We start from the raw sequence: 23,742 nt of genomic DNA, 5'->3' as shown, positions 1-23,742 counted from the left end.
GGTGGGATGGGGTGGGTTGCAGTAGGGTGGAGGGCAGGCTCGGGTTTAGGTTACAGAGCTGCATCCCAGCTGCAGAGGGAGCTGAGATTTACTGTGAGGGTTTGGCCTGGGATGCAGGGTGGAGGGGACCCTCCCTACCCCAGGCCCCTTCTTCCTAGTACTTATTTCCTCCCCACTAGGAACCTCTCTCTGGCTCCAGGACCTCATTGTCCGGGTTGTGGTGGGACAGAGTCCAGGATTGTCTGAGGCCTCTGGATTCCAGCGACCCCAGCATTTCTGCCTGCTCAAGAGGGCAGCTTTGAAGAAGTGGCCTACTGAGATAATGTACCAGGGCAATGTACCCCATGGCACAGGCTACTCTCGCTTTGCTGGTTATGGGTCCCAGCCATGTGGACAGAGCTCTGCAGAGTGGCCAGAACGCTCCTGTGACATCTGTGCCTGCTCAGGGTCAACACTGCCTGAGGTGACCTGGCCCACCTACTAGTTCCAGCTCCACATACTCTTCCTGGGACCCCTGCCCTTTGCGGCCACAAATGCAGGGCCATAGAAGGCCCTTTCTGCTCCCTGCCAGGCACCGAGACCTACTCCCTGAGGCCAACTAAGAAAGCCCAGCTGGGAATGGGGTCTGGTACCTGCTTCTGCTGCCCTGGAAGGAAGCTTGGCCCAGGCCTTGATCCACGCCTAGCGCACGCCTACCTAACTCAGAGGCCAGCACCTTGCAGGAGCCCCATTCAAGTTGAAACCAGGAACTTAGTCCAGAGCTCAGCATCTTCAAACCTGCTAAGAGGGGGGAGGCTGGTAGGTAGCCAGGGCCTGAGATTGTGGGGGACCTTGGGATAAAGGGAGAGCAGACCTCGGGCATTGTGATGAGAAGTAGCCTGCCCAGCAGTCAGTGTGGCTCTGACCTGCCCTTCCTGCTCCAGTGCTCCCTGAGACCCTCCAGCCAGGGGGCCTGTGTCTGGACTCTTGTACCACTGTGGTAGAGGGGGTTCAGACAGAAGGGAGACCAGAGGCAGCCCTGTCCCCACAGGCCACAGATCTGGGAGGTGGAGTGCAGAAACATCTGGTGAAACACCCTACTTCGCCCTTGGTTGCCCTAACCCCTGATGGCAACAGATCTTCCAACCAAAGGGGCTAGAGTTAGCAAGCAGCCTTGTCTGTGATGACCAGTCCTCCAAGAAGTTGAGAGTGTCCCAGAATCGCTGGAGGGACAGAACTCTGAACTCCACCCAAGATTTTAGCACTGTTTCCACCTGGCTTGGGTCCTGCTGACTCCTCTGAGACCTAGACAATCAGGCGTGTTAATGCCAGGAAGAGGGAGGCAGAGCTGGATATGGAAGAAAGAGCTCTGGGAGCCTGGAGTTCAGACTGTCGTCTCAACTCTGCCTCTGATTTACACAACTGCAGCAACACCATGCCCCCTCTCTAGGCCTCGACACCCCCCCTGTCTGTAAGGGGCACGGGCTGTCTCAGGACCCTCCCAGCCCTGTTGTTGTTAAGTTACCACCAAGTCAGTTCTGACTCATAGTGACCCTGTATAGGGTTTCCAAGGAATGACTGGTGGGTTCAAACTGTCAACCTTACGGTTAGCAGGTCAGTGCTTATCGTAGAGTGCCACAGGCCAAATGACAGAGGCTGGGGAGACAGAATCACACAGACCTCCCCATAAGCTGCAGCTGGATGGCCTTGGCTGGGCAAACCATGTCACATCTCTGCAAAATGAGCAAGAAGCGCTCCTATCTAAACAGACATTTGTTGTGAGGTTTAAATCGTGCAATGTGTAAAGTGTTCAGCACAGGGACAGACTCCCCAGTGGGAATAACTATTTTTCATGTCCATGCAGGCAGTGAGCAAACATTTTATTCACATGTTTCTCAGGAAGATGTGGAGGCTCCAACAGGGAGAAGACCTACCCTAGGGCTAAAAGCCAACAGCAGTACTTGAACTTGAGTCCTCTCACTGCAAGTCATTCTGTGCGGCTGTTAGACTCCCAACCTGGGCCACTGGCATTGTCTCTGTCCCTCAGTTCCTTGTAAGTGTGTGCTTCTTATGGGGGACACATCTGGGCACAGTGCTGTCCTCCCTGACCTCTGACCTTCTGCCCTCCCTTCTGAATACAGGCCTGTCTTTACTTGTTGAGTCATCTGTCAAACGACCCTGTGCCCAGACCCTCTGCAGGATCCTTTCTCTCCTGGCCCACTTTCCACCCATTCTGCCCCTTGCCTGCAGCTCTTAGTGGGACAGGCCCCATGGGGGCCTTTCAGATCACCCACTTTCTGTGGTATCTGCGGAGCCCTGGACAACCCTGAGCACTTGGGTCCATGCATGGAAGCACATATGAGCAGGTGAGCGTGGGTGTGCATTTGTGCATCAGTGTGCATGTGGATGCATGTGAGAACAAATGTGAGGAGTGGAACTGGGATTTGAGTCTGCAGTCACCCACCCCACCCACCTCCATGGGGTCCAGGAAGTCGCCTGGAGCCCTTTGATTGCCATCTCCATGGCATACAGCCTGCATACACATGCTGGTTCTTGCGCTGGCATGTCAGAGCCCTGTTCATCGGGCTCCAGGGCTCCCAACCTGGGCCACTGGCCATGGCACGCAGGCCTGCCCTTATGTACCACACGTGTGTTCTAGATGGGTCACATGTGCAGGAGTGCGTGCCTGCCCTGGCCCTGAGGAGCAGGGAGTCTGGCAGGAACAATCACTTTGATGCAATCATCTGCTCATTCTCTCAGCACCACGGAGGCACGGCTGAATCCTTGCTGCCCGCTACCGCCGGGCACAGCTGCCAGCCCCGTGGGCACAGGGGACACAGTGAATTTTCAGCCATTGCACTCAGAGTTGGGGGTGTAGTGATGGTGTAATGGGCCAGTGCCCACACACTGGAACTAGATTCTTCAGAGGTGTGCATGTGCGTGAGAGAGTGTTGACAAAGAGGCCTCTCCCTACCCCTCACCAACTCAACCTCCTCTCAGCCATCTCTTCCCCATCAGGATCCTGTAACCTGGATCCCGTCCATCCATCCCCCAGGACCAGGTGCAAAGTGTCCAGGCCCCCATGGAGAGGGAGAGAAGAGTGACAGGGACAGAAAGACAGAGGAAGTGAGATAGAAACAAGAAAGGCAGTGAGAGGACTAAGACGCATAGAGAGAATTGAGAAGAAAGGATGCAGACGAGGATGAGTAGAAAGATGGAAAGCAAAAAGGTGAGGAAGAGGAAAATGGAAAGAAAAGAAAGAAGAGTTGAAAAAGAAGAGAGATGGAAATAGGGAAGGATGGACAAACATGGTAGGTGTTGCTGAGGTGGCATAGGCTACCTCCATTCCATCAGTGCCTATGGTGGGTGGCAAGAAAGCAGAGGGATTGTGCTAAGCCCAACAGTACAATCACCTCCTTTGTTCAGAACATTATACTTCCATTAATATGGCCTCACAACATATTTGCTTTTGTTTGTTTTCTAAGCAGCATTGTCATTCTATTGGGACCTGATGAGCTGGAGGTCCCTGTGGCCTCCTTTCCTCCCAGACCCAGAGCTTTGTTCTATAAGAACAGCTGCAAGACAAGCCTGGGAGACAGGATGCCCAAACCACCAGCAACATCAATGCTCCAGGGCTTAAAGATGGTGGTGTATTCTTCCATGATTCAGAGATAGGGGTGTGGTGGGGAGGGATGTTTGAATCCCTGTAATGATAGTTTCCTACTTCTTGAGCATTTATGATGTGTCACTGTATGAGTATATATCTCATTGAATCCATAACACAGTCCTGGACACAGGGGATATATTCACCCTATTTTGCAGGTGAAGAAACTGAGATACAGAGAAGTTAAGATACTCATTCAAAATGATACAGTCAATAGGTGCCAACTCACCCCCTGGCCTGAAACTGTGCTCTAATTACTACAAACACTGCCTCTCCCCTGAGTAATGATGGGGTGGCCACAAGACCACTAAGAATTATTTGAGGGTTTTCATCTGTGGAAAGCAGTCTCTATGTGGGACAGGCTCAAGGGTCTGGGGCAAAGCCTGATGGTGCCCAGCTCTTCCCCCACTTGCCCACCCATGCCTTTAGCCCTGCCATGGTGTACAATGTTTATGCCCTGCCACTGCCCACCGGCTGTGTGGTGCCCGGAGCACAGACCTCTCATTTCTGCCTCAGAATTGCAACGTTGGCGGCAGAAGCGGGAAGCATATTGTGTGCAGAAACAAAACCAAGTGGTTTTTCCTTTTTCTGAAGGTGGTAATGGTGCAATTAGTGGCTAAGCCATTACCCCACCCCCCTTGCTTGCCTCTCTTCCTTCCCCTCCTCCTTCCTCCCCCTTTTCTCTCTTGGGCTAAGGTGGCTGAATTGCAGAACTCATCCTATCATTCTTTCCCACCCTAATTTCAGGAAGAGGGGTTGAAATGGAGCGTACTCAGTTGTCTCTAGGGACCCCTTGCCCTAGGGTAGTGAGTCAGGGACTTGCTGGGGTTGTAGGTCTAGCAAGGGGTGACTAGTAAGAGGGTATGGAGGCTCAGAGGGGTGGGTTAGAAATCCAGAAGGTTTGAATCCCTAGATCCCAAGCGCCTCCAACCTGTATTCTTTGGACAAATGCTGACAAGGTGCATCAGCCTACTGAGCTGTGAAGAGAGTTAAAAGACCTTTTGTCCAAAATTAAAGAGTATGTATATGAAAGATCAGAGACTTTCAGTCCAAACTCAAGTTTTGGGGGTAGTTATGGCCCCTCTTTAGATCTGCCTTTACCTATTTTAGAAACTAAAACGATACCTCATGATTATATACTTTCCAAAGGCTTTCCAGCCTCCTCCATCTTCACAGTCTTACACAAAGCCAGCTTTGTTTCCCTGCCTTGTAGAAAAGTAGTTGAAGGCTCAGAGAGGGTCAGTAACTTTCCCAGGGTCACACAGCTAGTAAAAATCAGAGCTGGAGCTTGAACTCTTTCCTTTTTAATGCCTCTGGATCTTGGCAGGGGTTCGTCTTGGAGCCATCACAATGGCTGTTTCCCTGAAGAGTTGAAGCTGTCAGGGAATGTGCCCATAAAATCTGGGAATGAAGGTTTCAGGGCTGGTCCACGGCCACTGGCCCAGCCCTGGGTATGACAGACCATGCTCCCATCTCTGCCACTGCCTCCCGCTGCTTTTACCTAGACTTGAAGCACAAGCAGAAACTGGGACACAAGCCCCAGGAGACTAGATCTCCATGGTTCCTTTAGGGCATAGGTAGGAGAGAGATTATGGGAGAGGATTTAGGAGGGGACAACTGTCACACCTATGAGGGATGGAAACAGCAGGCAATCAGGGCTGTCCCCTTCAAAATCCTGGTGTCTCCTCTGCACTTCCTCCCTTATCTAGAGTGTCAGTATGATGGGCAAGGTGGTAGAAGAGCAGAGAGAGAGAGAGAGAGAGAGAAATAGGAAAGTCAGCACAGAACCAAAAAAAAAAAAAAAACCCCATACAGATGGAGAATAGACAGACAATTACAAGACTACAGTGATCCACATAGGGACAGAAGCATCCCAATGAATTAGCCATCATTTCCCTGTAAACCTCAGAACCTAGCTGTTGCCAAGGAAACGGGGCAATACCTGTCTCTCCAACAGAGATGAAGTTGCCAGGGTAACTGTATCCTGTCTTTCCCAGGGACCATCCCAGAATGCGGCACCCACCCGCGGTTACCATGGCAACTGCTTTTTGCCCCACTTAATCCCAACCCCTCTGCTTTAAGGGCCCCACAGTTGGAGGGTGGGGAGGTGGGGAAAGAGAAGATCACTTGTGGACTAAGTTTGTTCTCGACCCCTCCTCCCTCACCTGACCAATCACCCCCAGAAGGTACCGGGTCCCCACCCCCCACCCCCATCCCACACAGGCCTACGGTATCGTCCGCAGTAGGGCCAAGGCGACCAGGAGCAGGTTTTTCAGTGGAAGGCAGGCAGGTGTTGGGGAGGCAGTTACCGGGGCAACGGGAACAGGGCGTTTCGGAGGTGGTTGCCATGGGGACCTGGATGCTGACGAAGGCTCGCGAGGCTGCGAGCAGCTACAGGAGCAGCTACAGTGCCCTGCTCAGAAGCCCCGGGCTCGTCAGTCAAGCCCGCTCTCGGTTCGCAATCGGCAGCACTGGCAGGCGAGTGGCCCCTAGTTCCGGGAGCAGAGCAGTAGCGCCCTAGTCCCGGTCCGCCGGCCCCGAGCCTCGCCTGCCTGCCCAGCATCAGGATGGCCACCATCACCTGCACCCGCTTCACGGAAGAGTACCAGCTCTTCGAGGAACTGGGAAAGTGAGTTGTGCCTCAGGGATTCCAGGAGGGCACAGGGGGTCAGCGCCGCGGAGGGGAGCTTGTACCTGCAGTGCTCCATGCACACGTGCATGCCTGCACTTGGGCACTGACATGTGCACAGGGTGACCAGAGATGGACTTGGGGACATTTGTGGTGCATAGATGTGCCGAGGCCAGCTGGGTGATTGTGTGTGTGTCGGAGTGAGAAGTTGGCATGCATGCCAGTGCACATGTACCTACAAGTGCATGTTACCTGGGCACACACTGACTTAGAAACTCAAGATTGAGAGGGGTTTTACCAGTAAACTGCATCCAAAACTGTAATCCCATCTCCCATTTCTCTTGAAGTGACACCCCCCCCACACACACACACACCTCAACTTGGATACCTCCAGAGAGCTTACTATCTCCAGGTAGTCCTTTCTGATTTTACACCTGCACTCACTGTGAAGAGTGGCCAGCCTGTCCTTATAAGCACCTTCCCCTTCCAGCTCCTGCCAGGAGTGAGGGCATGGGTAAAGCAAGGGTTAATATGACCAGGCTTCCCTAATGCTGGCAGGAAGGGAGGAGCTATCTGGCCAGTTAGGTGGCCACCACTGCTGCAGGGGCTAACGATACAAAGAGTGAATCATCTCTGGTCCCTTGGCAAAGTTGCCCAGCCCTAGAGCTCATGTCTGCCTCTGATCTGATGACTAGTGGTGGGGAGAAGGTTGGGAGGACAGGGACGGAGGGGAACCCCGTGGGGTAGCCCTGTAGGCTGTGAAGTATCATGGAGGGGATCCCTGGATGCCTTAGCTAGGTTGGTGGAGGATCCTGGGATGGATTAAGGGCTGGGGTGCAGTTTGAAGGAGAAGTTAGCTCTGTGGGCAAAGGCACTCCAGTGTCCTGGTTGATTCCTGCTGCAGCCGCAGGGGCACAGGAGAGAGGGTCCCTGTAAGCAGGTGTGTGCTGGTGTGAGGTCTGGAATGTGCATTTTGGGGGGGGGTTGATGGGTGGTGTTGCATAAGGGACTAATTGTAAGGTGCAAGTGTGTGCACTGGGAGGACAGGCAAGTATTCATGGGTGTGCACCAGTAGGAGGTGCTAGTGTGTGCTTCCTAGATAAAACCTGGAAATGTAAGTGTGCCCTGCATGGGGGGCATGTGTGTAAATTTCACAGGGGTGCCGTTGACTGGTTTCCACGGTGTCACTGTGTGTGCACACAGATGAGAGATTGGGGAGATGTGTACACCAGTAGAAAAATATTGTGAGGTCTGGCTGTGTGCAAATACGTACCAGTGTAAGAATGTACATGTCTATATATGTATGAGACTTGGGCACAACTGTATTCCTATGAAGACTGGACATGCACATGTATATGTGTGTGTCCGTGCACCCAGAAAGGTATCCAGGTATATGTGTGTGCATGCCTTTACATGTGTGCAGCCTGGGCTCACAGGCTTGTGTGGGTGTTGTAGGCATGTATGAGCTCATGCTAGGTATCTGCATATGTGTGGGAGGTAGACCTATGGCTGTGTACAAATAGGCTGCCACACACAACCCTGACACTCACAGGTACATACAAGCTCACTCATACAAACATACACTCATGTGCGCAGATGGCTGCTCCCTCACGTCTGCAGATTCTGAGTATATTTTTATAATGGGGAGGGGTGGACTTGAACCAACTGCTGCTCTGGAGGACTGAGGCTGTCTGACTGAGGTTGGGCTTGGAGAAAGGTCCTTTTTCCAACTGGTTTCCAATGCCCACCTGGAATCCAAGAGTTCCCCAATTAACCAGGAGCTACTGTCAGGGTGCAGCCAAGACTTGGCTCTGATAGGACTGCGTCACACAGTACAATGAAATGGAGATGCGATGTGACTCAGGCACTCCAAATGCAAAGAAAAGTGATATTTTGCCCCAAGAGGAGATGGATATCATTGAAGACTAGGTGCTGTGGGGGTAGTTGGCAGGGAAGATCCTCTGGGAGCCTTCTCAGCCCCACCGCCTGCCAGCCTGTGCTCTTTGAGGGACCAGGGCAGGGACAGAATTTTAGGAGAGAGGGTTTGCTCCTGACAGAAAAAGTGAGGATGGCAGGCGTGGTCGGGCCTTGTCTAATCAATTGCAGATCTCTTCCTTCTAGAACAATCTGTGCTGTTAACCTTTTTTTAGGTCACATATTCCTCCAGGAATCCAATGAAAGTCTAAGTCCACATTCCACATGAAAATGCACAAGTCTACAAAACATTGCATGCAATGTCAGGAGCTTGCAGGACATCGAGGAGGTTGTTAAGGATGATGCATTGGAGGAAAGAGAATGTGGCTCCACTCCTCTCTTATCATTTGGGTTTTAAAAGCCAGGACACATCACTGACAAGGCTACTAACTCCTGCTCTGCACAACAGCATCCATCTGAGTGTGGCAGTTAGGGGCAGCCTCCAGTATGACTTGAGGGACACCGGCTCTGGAGCCGGGCTTTAGTTTACCTTTATCAGATATCAGTTCTGAAACACTGAGCAGACTACAAACTTGTCCAACCCTCAATTTCCCTACACCTGCAATCTGGAGCAAATAAAGCCTTTTGAGGATTAAATGAAATGGTGCATATGAAGTCTAGCATGGGGCCTGGCTCAGTGAGGCGTCACTGAGGGTGAAGGAGTGATGGTAGCTGGCCTCAAAGGCTGGGCAGCATTGAAGATGGAGGATAGGGCTGGCTTGGTATTTACCTTTTTTTTTGGAGTTTGCCCAGCTTGAGGGCTGACCTAATCCTGCTCATCTGGGCTGGCAGGGTTGCACTGGCTGCTCTCCTGTGAGAGTGTGGTGAAGAAGCCTGTCGGTGCCATTCTATCAGCTGGGACATTGCAGTCACCACCCAGAGGCTGGAAGCCCACTTCAGATGGTTGGGGTGACTGGTAGAAGCGGCTACGTAGACTCTATAAGGGACCATGGAAACATTTAGACTTCCTTCTGCAGGCCCTGGTTGCCCAGCTGCAGAGGAGGGGCAGTGCCTCTCGAGAGATTCTTGGCACTCTGCCTAGTAAGGGCCAGCCCTGTGACTTCAGGCCTGTGAGGAGCATGGTGTAGACTATGGACATAGAGTTTTCCCTTTTCTCCGCTGGCGGGCAGCCAGATGGTGGGTGTGGGCTGAAGTCAGAGCCCAGGCAGAGGATCCAGGGGCGTCTTGGTGCTGTTGAACTGAAGGTAAAAGAACTGTGAGTCCCACTGAGGCATACAAATTCAAATACACCAGGAACTTGATTCCAGGTCTCTAGGGAGTTGAATTTGAAACATTGATGGTTCTGTGGTAGAATGCTACCTTCTATGTGGGAGACCTGGGTGCCGTTCCCCATCAACGCACCTGTCAGTGGAGGCTTGCATGTTGCTATGAGGCTGAGCAGGTTTCAGAGACGCTTCCAGATTAAGACAGATAAGGAAGAAAGCTGGGTAGTGCTTTATTCTGTTATTCTGTTGTTGACCATGAGTTGGGGCTGTTAGAAGGCATGTAGTAATAACAAGACCTAGAGAGCTGGAGAGGCGTTGTCTCCTGGGACCCAGAGGCTAACTCATTCCCTTCTCCCTTGATCCCAATCCTCTTCCCTCCTAGTGAATAAAAGAAAAAAACCTAAGCCCTAGGGGCCCTATTTGGTGTAGTGGCATCAGCTCCAAGGGCTCAGGATGGACCTGGGCAGCCAGAAGAGCTCCCAGTTCAGAGCTAGCCTTCTGGGAAGAGCGAGATCTCTGAGAAAGGCAGGCATGCCAGTGGGACCTTCAGGTGCACACAAGGTGCCAGAGGGCCCAGGATAGGATTCTGGTAGAGCAGGAAGTCTCTTCAGCCTTTCATGATCCTTGAACTTTGGATCCCACCCCAGGAATGCTTAGAGAGGCAGAGAATCACCCTGCAGCATGTGCGATCTCTGGCACCTTAAAGAAAGAGCCTCAGAAGGATGCTTTACTTGAGAAAGGGGGAGAGCCTGGAGAGAGCGCAACCCACACTTTTCTCTCTAGAAACAGGGATCTGAAATTGCCTGGAAGGTGGGGCTGGACGGGGATGGGAGGAAGGCCATCAGGGACCTGTTGGTCCAGAGGTTGACAGGGCAAGAAGAGAGGACTGGCTTCTCAAAGGGTATCTTCTCCCTGAGTCCCTGTCACCCTTACCTCCTCAGCTTTGTACCAAGAGCCAGGCTGGGCTCTGATCAGTAGGGCAGTGGGTCCCTGAGACATATCCTGAGCTAGGGATTCAAGGTGCTGGGTCCTAAGGTTCCCTATTGGAACCCTAGCTTAACCGTCTGTAAAATGGGTTTAGCAATCTTGGCCATTCTTGGTAGAGTTGATAGGATGATGTTATCTTGGAGAGAGAGCACTTTGGCATAAAAGCCCAGTGGTGAGTGTTTATTCTGCTTCTAATAGCCACCCACAGCCACCTACCCAGCACTCTGGGGACTGGGAGGCACTTTGACTCCATTAGTGCATCTCTGAGGGAGGCAGGGCGTACTTGACTTTTATCAATATGGAGACGGAATCTTGTAGAGGTGGAGGGCCCAGCTCAGGGAGGCGTGGAAATGCTTAGATTTGTGTCCCCCTCCCCAGCATGTGGGGCCCTGGTGTGGCACTGTAGGATAAGCACTGGACTGATAACCGGCACTGATAACAGCGTATGAGGGGAAGGCGATGTTGAGAAATAGCAGTCCTGGTGTGGTATCTAGGGAACATCCTCTCTCTCTTGCTCACTTCAAAGGCTAGGGGCCTTGTGGGTGGGGGTACGTTGAGCTGAGTTTATCTTCCAATCATGATTTTGACTCAAATGAACAGGGCTCCCCTGGGTGTGTTACATGTCCATTGTGTGCCTCAACTTGGCATCTGTAAAACAGGGATTGTACAGTTCTGCAGATGTCTGCGGTCCACCATTAGATTTGCTGCCCTCTGTGGAAGGTACAGTTGGGAAATTACAGACTCCAGAACACCAGGATTGGAAGGTACAGGGCCACTGTCTTCCCATTGCATAGATGTAAGAAACAATGCCCAGAGCGAAGTGATTTGCCCAAGGTCACAGGGACTTTGCCAGACCTGGGACTGTGTAGGAGTCAGGAGCCAAAGGATAGGAAATGGGGTGGAGTGGGCCGACACTCCAGGAGTGGGTGGTGAGGACCAACTGGGAGGGACTGACTGCCTTTCCTACTTCCTGCTGAGCTATGGAGCTATCCAAGTGGCAGGCATACATGTTCTGGTGCATGCGGCAGCCCTCCGCCCCCACGCAGCCGCCCCCACACAGACTGAGATCCACTGACACTCCAGAGCCTCCCTCCTCCTGCCTGCCTCCCAGCACAAGCATAAGCACACCGTAACACCGCTGCCAGTACCCCTGCAATCTGGGCCGGCACCTCCATTCCAGGCCGAACTCCAGAGTACAGTGTCTGTGACCAGTTGCTAGTGCACATGTATACATGTATGCATACACATGCACCCTCACGTGGGCTCACAGGCCCACACATGCATATGAACATGAACCTTGCTGCCTCCAACAGGGCATAGAGCAATGTGGGGGTGGCAGTGGGTCTTATGGGTGTGTGTTCTTTCTGTGTGTCTCTGTCTCTTTCTCTCCCTGTAGTCCTCTGTTTCTCTGTCTGTCTGTCATCTCTCTCCCCTCTCTCTGTGCACGCCCCTTTGCCTCAGTCCACTCTCTCATACATGTGCACTGCTCATGGGCCATTCTCCTTAGAGCTTCTCTCTAGAACTTGAGGGAAGCGCTCAGGCAGGTGAGCATGGCCCAACCTGCTGAGGCCCAGCCCAGACACTAGATCCTTGTAGAACATGACTGTCCACCAAGGTGTCAGGAGGGACATTATACCTTGTCCATGGGATTTTCTGTGTAGGAAAAAGTTGAGCCCCTTGGCGTCTTGAGGTCATGTAAAAGGAGAATAGTGTCTGTGTTTCTTGCTTCATTCAACAAGTATTTCATGAGCACATACTCCTTTCCTAGCTTTGGATTACATGCAAGACTTATGTAGTCACTGCCCTCATGGGGCGCTCGGTCTAGTAGGGAGGCAATCATTAATTAAATCACTTCAGAAATAATTTAAATACAACTGAATAGGGATTATAGCCACAACACGGAGCATCAGCCTGAGTCTGGGTCCCAGTCTTTTCTGTCCTGCTCAATTCGGGTGGCCTGGAACCTAGCAGTCATATTGAGAATCTGTGGCTGATCTAGAGAAGGGGAGCTAGGCAGGATGAGAAAGTTCTGGAAGCCAAATTAAGCAAGGGAAGGCTGAGGAACTGGGAATTTTAGCAGGGAGACAGGATGCCTAAAGGACGTGCCCTTTCCCCTTATCTCTGCAGGGAAGTCCTGAATTGGAGAGCAGAGAGCAGACTTTTCTGTGTGGCCCTGATGGGCAAAGTTAGGAGACTATAAACAGTAATGGAGAGGTGGATCTTAGCTCAACTTTAGGAAGAACTTTCTAACAGTCAAAACTGCTCTGTGTCCCCCAGGTTGAGGCTGTCTCTGTAAACAGTGAGCTTTGTTAGCAGAGATGAAAATCCATGCTCCTCATCCCACTATTGGCCTCCATGGCATCCCTGCCTCCTGCCCCACCTTCCTGTCATGACCAGATGAGATGCTTTGCTGCAAAAATGAAGTGGAAAATGGTTTGTTGTCATTAAATGCTGTTGAATTTGTCCCTACTCATAGAGTTTCCGAGGAGTGGCTAGTAAGTTCCGAGGAGTGGCTAGTAAGGAGTGACCTTGCAGTTCGCAGTCCAGTGCTTATCTTACAGCGTCACACAAGGCTTGTTGTTGTTGTTGTTGTTGTTAAGTGCTGTCAAGTTGGTTCCGACTTAAAGCGACGCTGTAGAGGGTTTCCAAGGAGCGACTGATGAGTTTGAACCATCAACCTTGTGGTTCAAATTCATCTTTCAGTCTGGTGCATTATTCTACAGAGCCACCCCAATATTCCACAAGGTTTAGAAGCCAGGATAGCCTCAGCCCCGTCCTATTCAGAGTATCATTGTAAGGAATGCTCTGTCGTTTTGAAAATGGGGAACAAGGCCCAGAGAGGGCAAGGGTCTTCCCTCTAGCCACATGAGTCAGTAACACATGAGAACTGGGTGTTGCAGCCTCTTTCTACTCAAATGTTCGGTCATCTTACCCCTCAGGGCCTAGCTCCCTGACACAGAAAAATCCAAACTGTTTTCTGACAAGTTGACTTCTGGTGACCCCACTTTATGGAGTAGACCTATTCCATGGGCAGCAACCTTTCCAGAAGCATATGACCAGGCCTGTCTTTGGGCATGCTCATCTGTGCCACCCTGGAAGCTTTGGGCAGGGCCGGGCCAGGAGGCCATCGAGAAAGTCACCCCTCAGCATCTTCTCTGCTTTGCCATACTCTGGCCCTATCTCTAAATGCTGCGAATATTTTTCTTTTTGTCACCCATTCAAGAAAACCCATGCGCAGCCAAAACAAGGAATATGTTGGAACTTCTGTTGGTTCAATGTTCCCTACAGCAAACAGAATCTTCCGGTTCCCAGGCCTTCTGTGTCCCCCACGAGACTGCTGCTGGGTTGGCATGGGACAGGCTTGTTATGGGAGTGCGGGCTGCAGGAAGGGCGGGAGGGACAGCTCAAAGACACTGAGTGCCTGCAGCGACTTCTGGAGTCTAGGAGTGGGCGGCTGCAGCCACGGTAGAAGGAGGGAGCTGTGGGTTTACTAATAAGTCTTCAGATTTTCTGGCTGTAAAAATCCTGTGGTTTGTGCAGTTCTGGGCTGAGCTGCTGCGGTGGGCCCAGGAACAAGAGGAGGAAAGCCTCCTTTGGTTTATTTGCCATTTGAGAACCTACATAGCTGTTTGTTTATTTTAATAAGGGAAGGGCATGATTACCTTAGCAAAAAACATTAGAGGCAGAGCTTGAACATTCTTGATCTGGTCCAACAGTTGAGTTCATAGATGGGGAAGCTGAGACCCCAGACATTGAAGGGACTTGCCTGGAGTGCATAGAGGTGGATATGGTAGAAATGCCCTGTGCAGGGCCTTCCTTCTGCTTCTGAATGAATATGTTGTTGTTATTGTTGTTGTCATGTGCTATGGAGTCAGTTCTGACCCCTAGTAACCCTGTACAGGGTTTCTGAGGCTGTAAATCTTTATGGGAGCAGAAACCCTCATCTTTCTCCTGCAGAGCAGCTGGTAGTTTCGAACTGCTGACCCTGAGGTTAGCAGCCCGATTCGTAATCTCTAGAGCCCCACTTTTTAACTGTTTGGGGAATCTAGGATCTTTTCAGAGAATTTCATGAAAAATGCTCACCTACCTCACTACACAGAATGTTGAAAATTATTTCCAAATAATCCCTCTACCCTAAAGCCCATCTGTATACTCCAAGTTAGGCCCCCTCAGATCTGAGAGTATAGGGTATTGGCTTTGATTTCTTCATCAATAAAATGGGGAGAGGGTGGACCTCAGCTGTAAGATATCACTAGGTATACCAGCTTCTGGTACCATGGACTGCTAGAAGAAGCGCAGCCAGAATGCTGTTTCAAAGCCAGGATGGCCAGACTTCCTCTCTCATACTTTGGACATACTATCAGGAGGGACCAGTGCCTGGAGAAGGATACCATGCTAGGTAAAGTGGAGAGTCTGTAAAAAAGAAGAAGACCCCCAATGAGGTGAATTGGCACAGTGGTAGCAGCAATAGGCTCCGGTGTAACAATTGTGAGGATGGCACAGGGCCTTCTTTTGTGCATAAGGTCGCTATGAGTCGGAACCGACTCAATGGCACTTAACAACAGCAACAACCAGCTTCTGGTGCAGCCATACATGGTCCACTCCCGACCCCTCATGTGGAACTGCTCAGGTTCCAACATTCTTTTTTTTTTTAAGTAACAGAACATAACACTCATTCATCAATTTCTGCATGTACGATTCAACAACGTAAGTTACAGTCTTCATGTTGTATCACTACCCTGACCACCTATATTGTGTGAAACACACCACTGATTTAGACTCACCACCCCCTAAACTTCTCATCTATGCTTTACAGTTACTATTGATCATTTTATATCATATAAATAATTCTTTTTGTTTTTTATCTAATTTAGCTAAATGGTTGTTTAGTTTAAAGATGGCTTTGAGGGATGCTTTCTGTTTATGGCTTGAAGGTTTTCTCAGAAAGATAGATGTGAGGATTCTTCCAGTATCAATAGGTCCGTTAAGTCTGAATTATTTTAGCATTTTAAATTCTGTTCCACATTTATGCTCCCTTTTGATCAAGATTCATCTGTTGATTCCTTGATTTAAAACAAAACAAAAACATTTAAGAATGGTAGACATGCACCATCCAGTTCTTCTGGTCTTGTGGTTGAGGAGACAGACCTGTAGTACAGCTCTATCTCTGTGTCTTGGGGCTCCTTCCTTTTCTGATGCTCCAGGAGACTAAAGACCAACTGTTGTATCTTGGATGGCCTCTCAAAAGCTTTTAAGACTCCAGTACTACTCACTGAGCTAGAGAGTGGAGACAGTAACTCTAAAAACAATATTAGGCCAATTGACCAGGCAATTCCATGAAGCCATCCATGTTGGATGCCAAAATTCTAACCCTATCTACCCTGGGCTCTGTTCCCCCTGGGAACATCTCATAAGCTAACCTGGACTAATGAACTATGGACCAAGTTACAGATCTGCATTTGTACTGGAATCTTCTGGAATCTCCCAGCTCAATTCAGAAGAGATAATGGCAGAATGCTTATGCATCTTAGATATTTGGGAGGAGACTGGATTTTCATGATGAAGTGGAAAGACAGTCTGTGAGTGGCTAGAAATGAGAGGCTGGTGTTCTAAAGAGAGGGTGGAGCTGGGGATGTAGATTTCCATGTTGGTGGTGGTGATGGTCAATGGTTTTGACGATTTGGGGGCCATAGATTCCTTTGTGAAACTAATGAAAAATGTACATTCTCTGCCCAGACAGAATAATTTCAGTAGCATTTTTGGTGGATTTATGAATGCCCAGAACCTCTCCTGAGGTGCAAGTTAATGGTTCCTGGTAGAGGGGATGGAGGAGGAAGTAGCAAAAGAAGTGTACACAAAGAACAAGGCCGACCAGACCTTAAGGAGCAGCAATATTTGGGAAGGCATATAAGACTGTCAAGGCACTGTTAGAGAGACAGATCCCAGAGAGCGCACAGTGACCCAGAGACCAAAGGGTGAATGAGCTTCAAGGCTGAGTGGTCAGTGGAACCAAATGCCACCTGGTGTGGGGCTAGTAAGGCAGATTAGACCCCAGAAAGGTAGGGGTGGGAGAAGCAGGCATAAGCAATTACATGGGGCTCTGGGGGCGGGAGCCAGATTGTAGTGGGTTCATGGAGTGTGGGAGGTGGGAAGAGGAGGCAGCGGATGTCGGACACTTGTTCTAGAAGTTTGGCAGCAAAGACGGAGGGAGGGAGAGAGCAGCCCAGGCCGCTAGGACCAAAGACATGTTCTTGGTTGTTTTTCATTTGGTAGAAAGTGTTTTTTATTTTTTCCAGAGCAATGGAGACCTGGGTGTGTTGGAGGAAGCAGACAATGGAGGGAAGACCCTCAGGACTGTGGGGACCCCTGAGCATCAGACCCCTAAGGAAGGGAGAGAGGATCAGTGAGCTCGCTGTTGCCAGAAGGCCCCAGTAAACTGCCCTGTTTTCTGGTACCATAGGTGTGCCCTGGGCTGGAATCAGGGTAGGGAAGCTTCTAGAAGAAAGGGAGTTGGCCGTAATAAGTCTATTAGGCCGTAATATCAGGAATCTCTTTCCATCTGTACACAGTAAGGACCTCTCATAAATGGTCTCAGGAATGGGGTTAGGTAGGATTCTTCAGACCATCTTTCAAATGGGGGAAACTGAGACCCAGAAGCAGAGGTGTACCTATGGGAAATAACGCCTATAATGATTCATTTTAAATTGCTGAATAACCTCTCACAGCTGGTGATAGAAATTGCAATAGTGAATAGAAACTTCTCCCTGGCATCCCTCCTCAAGCAGCGCCCAGGGCATGTATCTGTGCCTAGATGTGCCTCTCCCCAGAAGAATAGCAAGCTAATAGCCATGCTGGGTGAGCACCCAGGTCTTCTGACTCCTCAGTCAGAACCAGGCTGCTTGTCAGCACCATGGGATGAGCCAGGCCAGAGAGGATGGTGGCCGGCTGTGGGCTGGTAGCCAGCAACTCTAAGACACCCAGCCTGCCAGGCAGCCAGAAAGCAATTTCCCCGTGTGGATCCTGCTTTTCACGGCCCATTAACACATTCCCACATTCTCAACCACCTGGACCTGCTATCACTCTACTCTCTCCGGTTGTTGGAGCTCTGGGTTGTTGACAGATTGTTGATGCTTACCTGCAAGCTCATGCTTGGTGCTCACACTTGGATCTGCTCACACCCCAGGGGCAGGCTGCTCAGCCAGGGAACAGCCCTCTCCCCTCCTCAACTATGGCTCTCCACACCCTCTCTCCTGGCTGGCTTCTTCCCTGAACTTGGCAAGCCAGATGCATTTTGTTTCCGATGATGTCAGCCTCATATATCATATCAGAGAGAACAATGCCTACAAAAGGCACTATTTCTTGTGCATTTACTATACCCAGGTGCTATGCTGAACCTACTGCATACCTTATTAGTTTGTTGAATCCTGAAACCACTACCTCGTGTGAGTACCACTGTTGTTAAGTGCCGTCAAGTCGGCTTCGACTCATAGCGACCACATGTAGGATTTCCCTGGAGCAGCTTGTGGGTTTGAACTGCTAACCTTGTGGTTCGCCGTCCAATGAGTACTGTAAGTACCCATATTTTACAGATGAGGAAACAGGCATTCTGGGATAACTTGTAATAAGTGGCCGAACCAGGATCTGAACACTGGTTAGTCTTATGTAGGAGTGCTTGCTCATATCCACATTAGAACCGTGACTGAGTTCTGGTGTGGCACTATAGGATCAGGATTGGACTACTAACCCCAAGGTAGGCAGTTCAAACCTACCAGCCACTCCTTGGAAACCCTACGCTGGGTTGCTGTGAGTCAGAACTGATTTAACGGCACTAACAACAACAGCCACGTATAAAGAAATCCTGCTAGTACAGTGGGTTAAGCATTAGGCTGCTAACTGCAAGGTCTGTGGTTCAAATCCACCAGCTGCTCCAAGGTAGAAAGATGAACCTGTGTGTATTCATAAAGATCTATACTCCCAGAAACCCAAAGGAACAGTTCTACTCTGACCTGTAGGGTCAGTATGAATTGGAATCCACTTATTTAAATTTAAATTGATTCAAGTGAAAACACTTAGTTCTTCAGTCCCAGCAGCCCCACTTTGAGTGTTCCATAGCTGTGTGTATAGAACCCTGGCAGTGTAGGATAGTACGAGTTGGTCTGTAAACCACAAAGCCAGCAGCTGGAATCTACCAGCTGCTCCATGGGAGAAAGAGGAGGCCTTCTGTAAAAATTTATAGCATCGGAAACCAAATACAGGGCCACAGTGAGTCGGAACCGAAAAAACAGCACACAACCACCACCATAGCTGTATGTGGAGTTCTGGTGTGTACTGGATTGCTAATCACAAGGTTGGCAGTTCAAACCCACCACTCTCTCCTTGGGAACCCTATATGGGGTTGCTATAAGTTGGAGCCCACTGGACGGCATTAACAATACCAACAACAACAAATAGCTGTATATGGAGTCTCTGGATGGTATGAACGATTAAGTGCTCAGTTGCTAGTCAAAAGACTGGCATTTGAAATCCATCCAGAGATGTCTCAGAATAAACCTCTGGTACTGCAACGTCAGTGGTTCAAGCTCACCAGCTGCTCCTTGGAAACCCTATACAGGGTCGCTATGGGTCGGAATCAACTCGACGGCACTTAACAACAACAATCTGCTTTCAAAAGCTTACACTCATGAAAACCCTATGAAGCAGATCTTCTCTATAACACCTTGGGTTAGAATTGACTCAACGACAACGTGTGTGTTTTTTTTTTTAAGTTTTTATTGTGAATTATGTGATAGTTTACATGGGAGAACATGTAAACTATCGCATATCGTTTCATTGCCATGGTTACAATCCCCTCCATGCATCATCAACCAACCAAAGGTTGATACCAACCCTGCAAGCCTGCCCCCCACCCGGTCATCAGCACACAGTCCCTCTCCCTCTCTGGGTCTAGAATCTCCAGCCGCTCCATCTCGCCACATCATCATCTCTGCCTTCATCTCTGGCATCACTGTTTCTCTGGGTAGGATCCCACACTCTACTCTTCTCCCTTGCGACAACTTGTTTTTGTTGTTGTTGTTTTAATAGCCACACGTGGCTGCCATGTTGGACAACACAGAGACTATTTCCATTACCACAGAAAGTTCTATTGGACAGTGTTGACGCTGAGCAGTCAAGCCAAAAAAGCCTCAGTGCTAAGAAGTTTTATTCCCATGCTCTAGATGAAGAAACTGAGGCCCACCCTGGGGTAGATTCCTGCCCAGGTCTTCCACCAGGGCCAAGATCCCGGATTCCATCCCTCCAGTGTCTGTCTGTTTCACTCTCCTACACATATTCCTCACCCTGACCACATTCTGTGACCCTCTCGCTCACATGTATATACACTTCCTACCCATGGGGACTCACATGTGCTTCACCACCTCCAGAGTCTCATAGTGTCTGTCACACACTCAAGGGTATTGACCAGGTGGCTGACACACCTACAGCCATCACACCCATGGACGCTCCTTGGATATACCCACAGGAATCCCCACTCACATCTAGGCAGTATCCCTTCCTCTCATTGACCTCCAGCCACTTCCTCCCACCCCTTGCCTCTCCCACCTCATCCTGTTCCCAGGATCCTGCTGGTCATGTGCTTAGCTTAGGGCCAAAGGAGGAGTGGGCTGGCTCTTCTGTTTGCTGAGGCTGCAAGTCTGTGGCTCATGCAGGATAAACGTGCAGAAATGTGCCTTGTTAAAACAGAAAATCAAAAGAGACAGAGGATGGTAGGGCTTCAGGCTCCACTGTCCCTACTGTAGTTTTTGCCACCCATCTCTCCTCTGCCCCTTATCCTCACCAACCCTGACAGGCAGGGGTGAGCCTTCCCACTTGTGGATGGAGGCCAGAGGCCCAGAGAGGGCAGCACCTTAACCTGAGGCTGCACAGGCCTAGCACTTTCCTCGCCTCATCCAATCCACTCCCACCTCACCCCATTGGGTCCTTTTATGCTTTGCTTATGTTCTGGGTGAAGTGTTTTATATGCCTCTCTTTATTTAATCTCTCCAACAAACCCAGGAAATAGATGCTATTACTGCCCCCATTTTACATGGGAAGAAACCTTGTTCAGTGTCGCACAGCTAGTTAGGGGCTGGCCAGGATTAGACACAGGTCTTTGTGACACTAAAGCCCCTGCTCTTGAGGGCCATGCTCCGCTACCTTTGACAGAGTCAGAAGGAAAAATGCAGGTGACCCGGACTCTGTTCATAGCCTCACGTGGTGTACCTGCTCATTTGAAGCCTCAGTTTCCTGATCTGTTAGGTGGGATCTCATCCTTCCAGTATCTCAGGGGGTACGTTGAAGGTCAAGAAGAAGCTCAGTGTGAATGTACATTTGGACGGAGAAACCCTTTTGGGGATGTGAGGGCTTGCACCCTCTGAATAAACAGTTTTGAACTAGTGGGGATTCAACTCCCCCCTTCTGAGAATGATAACATTGTGCATCCTCACCTGGGAAATAATGTACGTACCTACATTCAGATGCATGGATGTCATTCAGGGTCCAGGGACACCTGCAGCCTTCCCCAGTGCAGCTTGGACCTGCCTGTAAAGTGGAGAATCTGCTTAGGGTGGAGAATCTTAATCTGGAGGATAGGATGGGATGTGGCCACATCAAGAACCTGGACTTGGGAGAAATTACAAACCTGACAGTGCTGTGATCTGAGTTGTAGATGCAGTTCTGTCTGTAGCTTGTGTGTGACACTAAGCCACACTTGATCTCATATTCTTCAGCTCAGCTTCACCAGAATCTGCACTGTAATGAGAAGATACTCAGGTGATCTGTATGCGCATTAAAGTTTAGGATGCCTGCTCAGGACTGCTTGCTTCTGAACAGGTGCTGGCCAACTCCATATGGTCAAAACCAAACCCAACCCACTGCCACCAATTGATGTTGATTCCTAGAACTACCCTATAGGATGGAGCAGAACTGCTCTATAGGGTTTCTGAAGCTGTAAATATTTACAAAAGTTTGTTGTTGTTGTTTAGTGCCTTCAAGTCAAGTTCTGACTCCTAGCAACTCTGTATAGGCTTTCCGAGGAGCGATTGGTGGGTTTGCACTGCTGACCTTTTGGTAAGCAGTCCAGTGCTTATCCTACAGTGTCACAGCTGGAGTCCTTACACAGCCTCATCTTTCTCCTTCAGGACAGTGGGTTTGAGCCACTGGCCTTTCAGTTAGCAACTCAACACAACTCACCCCACCAAAAGGGCTCAAAGCATTTGGTTAGGGTTGTCATACGTCCCTAGGTGACACAAATGGCAAATGATTAAGCACTCAACTATTAGCCTCACTGCACTCATGGGCCGCCGCTGGTCAGAATTAACTTGATGGCAATAAAGCCACAAAGGTGGCCATGGTAGTGAATATGGTCAGGGACCTCCTCTGTGGAGTAAAGTGGGGAGCACAAGACCTCTGACCGAGTACAAAATAATACCTACCCTCCCAACCTAGTCCTTAGACTAGTTTTGCTCAGCCTGATACTAGGATAAACTATTTTGAAATAAAGGGTCAGAATTGAAAAATTGGGAAATTTCACATAACTATTCAGATTTCTGGTTTCTCTAGACAAATGGAATGATCTGGCAGATGGGCCACGTACCACCCAACGACAGTAAAATTCTCCTATCTGCATTTAAACTCACAACCCTCATTCCAAGTTCTGTTCCAAGTGCTTATACTTTAAAGATAAAATTTCAGGAGCCTCTTAAACATCTGGCAAGATACTCAGCCTTGTTTTTAATATGAGGATTACAATTGAAATCGGCACTGAGTTTCTATTTCTACCTGTCTCATTGGCTAAGATCAAAGGGCTTTGATAAGGCTTGAGGAAGCAGGGTTGAGTTGAGGGTGGAATAGGTTGATACAAATGTTAAGGTGGACTATCTCTTTGTATCTATCAAAGTTACCTAACCCTGCTGTTGTTGTTAGTGCCATAGAGTAGGTTCCAATGCCCTGTACAGAGTTCTGAGGCTGTAAATCTTTGCAGGAGCAGAAAGTCTTTTAGTAATAGCTACAGATTTGGGAACTTATCTAGTTTAGCGTAGTGGTTATGAATCGGGTTGCGAACCTCAGGGTCAGCAGTTCGAAACTACCAGCTGTTGCAAGGGAGAAAGATGAGGCTTTCTGCTCCTGTAAAGATTTACAGCTTCGGAAACCCTGTGTAGGGTCGCTATGAGTCGGAACCGACTCCACAGCACATAACAACAACAAGAGTTGCACGGTGGCTCTGTAGAATAAGCACTGGACTGAAAACCACAAGGCTGGCGGTTTGAGCCCACCAGCTAATTCATGGGAGAAAGATGAGGTTCTCTGCTCCCACAAAGATGTACATCCTTGGGAACCCAATACAAGGTGGCTATGAGCCGGAACCGACTCAATGACACTTAACAACAACAACTGTCCATCTCAGGAGCCCTGGTGGTGAAGTGATTCAGCTCTCAACTGATAACTGAAGGGTAGGCATTTTGAACCCACCAGTCACTCTGTGGGAGAAAGATGCGGTGCTCGGCTTCTGTAAAGATTTGCAGCCTTGGAAATCCTATGGGGGCAATTCAACTGTGCCGTGTAGTTGCTATGAGCTATAATCAACTCACTGGTAAAGGGTTTTGCTTTGGGTTAATTGCCCATCAATAGAGAACTGGTGATGTGGTGGTGGTGTGCCGTGGAGTCAGTTTAACTCACAGTGACCCTGTATAGGGTTTCTGAGACTATAAATCTTTGTGGGAGCAGAAAGCCTCGTCTTTCTCCCACAGAATGACTGGTAGTTTCGAACTGCTGACCTTGAGGTTAGCACCCTGATTCATACACTACACTACCAGAGCTAGCCGGGTAAATTATAGTAAATTGTGCAGTCCTGATGTGGCACTGTAGGATTATGTACTGGACCACAAGTCAGTTTGAACCACAAGGTCAACGATTCAAACTCATCAACTGAGCCTCAGAAACCCTATACAGGGTCACTGTGAGTCAAAATCGACTTGATGGCACTCAATAATAATAACAATACAATTAAATACAAAGGTAGGTTAAAATGTATCCTTACTAAGTTTCGTTTCATACATGCATTTTTGTTTTGTTTTGTTTTAAGTGTTTAAACACTTCTCTGCAATCCGTAGATGGCTGCGGACAAGTTTAATACACTTGTTTAAGGGTCCATGCAAAACAGTGGCTTCCCAGAGGGTCTGCTGGTTCAGATCAAGTCAAGTCAGCTCTTAAGGTTATGGTGACTTTGGGTGGGTGGGAGTGTGTGTGTG

General features: G+C 49.5%; 1 protein-coding gene across 2 annotated transcripts in view; it reads left to right on the top strand.

Annotated features, from left to right (window-relative positions):
• Window positions 1–5,983: 5,983 nt before the first annotated feature.
• Window positions 5,984–23,742, top strand: part of CAMK2A (calcium/calmodulin-dependent protein kinase II alpha) — a 74,624-nt gene continuing 56,865 nt past the window's right edge. The window contains exon 1 of one of the 2 annotated variants that reach the window (XM_006863879.1): window positions 5,984–6,272. In XM_006863879.1, the coding sequence (XP_006863941.1) occupies window positions 6,211–6,272 (62 nt within the window). In that variant the 5' untranslated portion in view covers window positions 5,984–6,210. The remainder of the gene's footprint in view (window positions 6,273–23,742) is intronic. The other variant, XM_006863880.1, reaches the window with a different exon arrangement.

Source organism: Chrysochloris asiatica, unplaced genomic scaffold (assembly GCF_000296735.1).
Source record: "Chrysochloris asiatica unplaced genomic scaffold, ChrAsi1.0 scaffold00057, whole genome shotgun sequence".
NCBI classification, from domain to species: domain Eukaryota; kingdom Metazoa; phylum Chordata; class Mammalia; order Afrosoricida; family Chrysochloridae; genus Chrysochloris; species Chrysochloris asiatica.
Note: the sequence above shows the minus strand (reverse complement) of the source record. Positions and strands in the feature narration are given on the sequence as shown.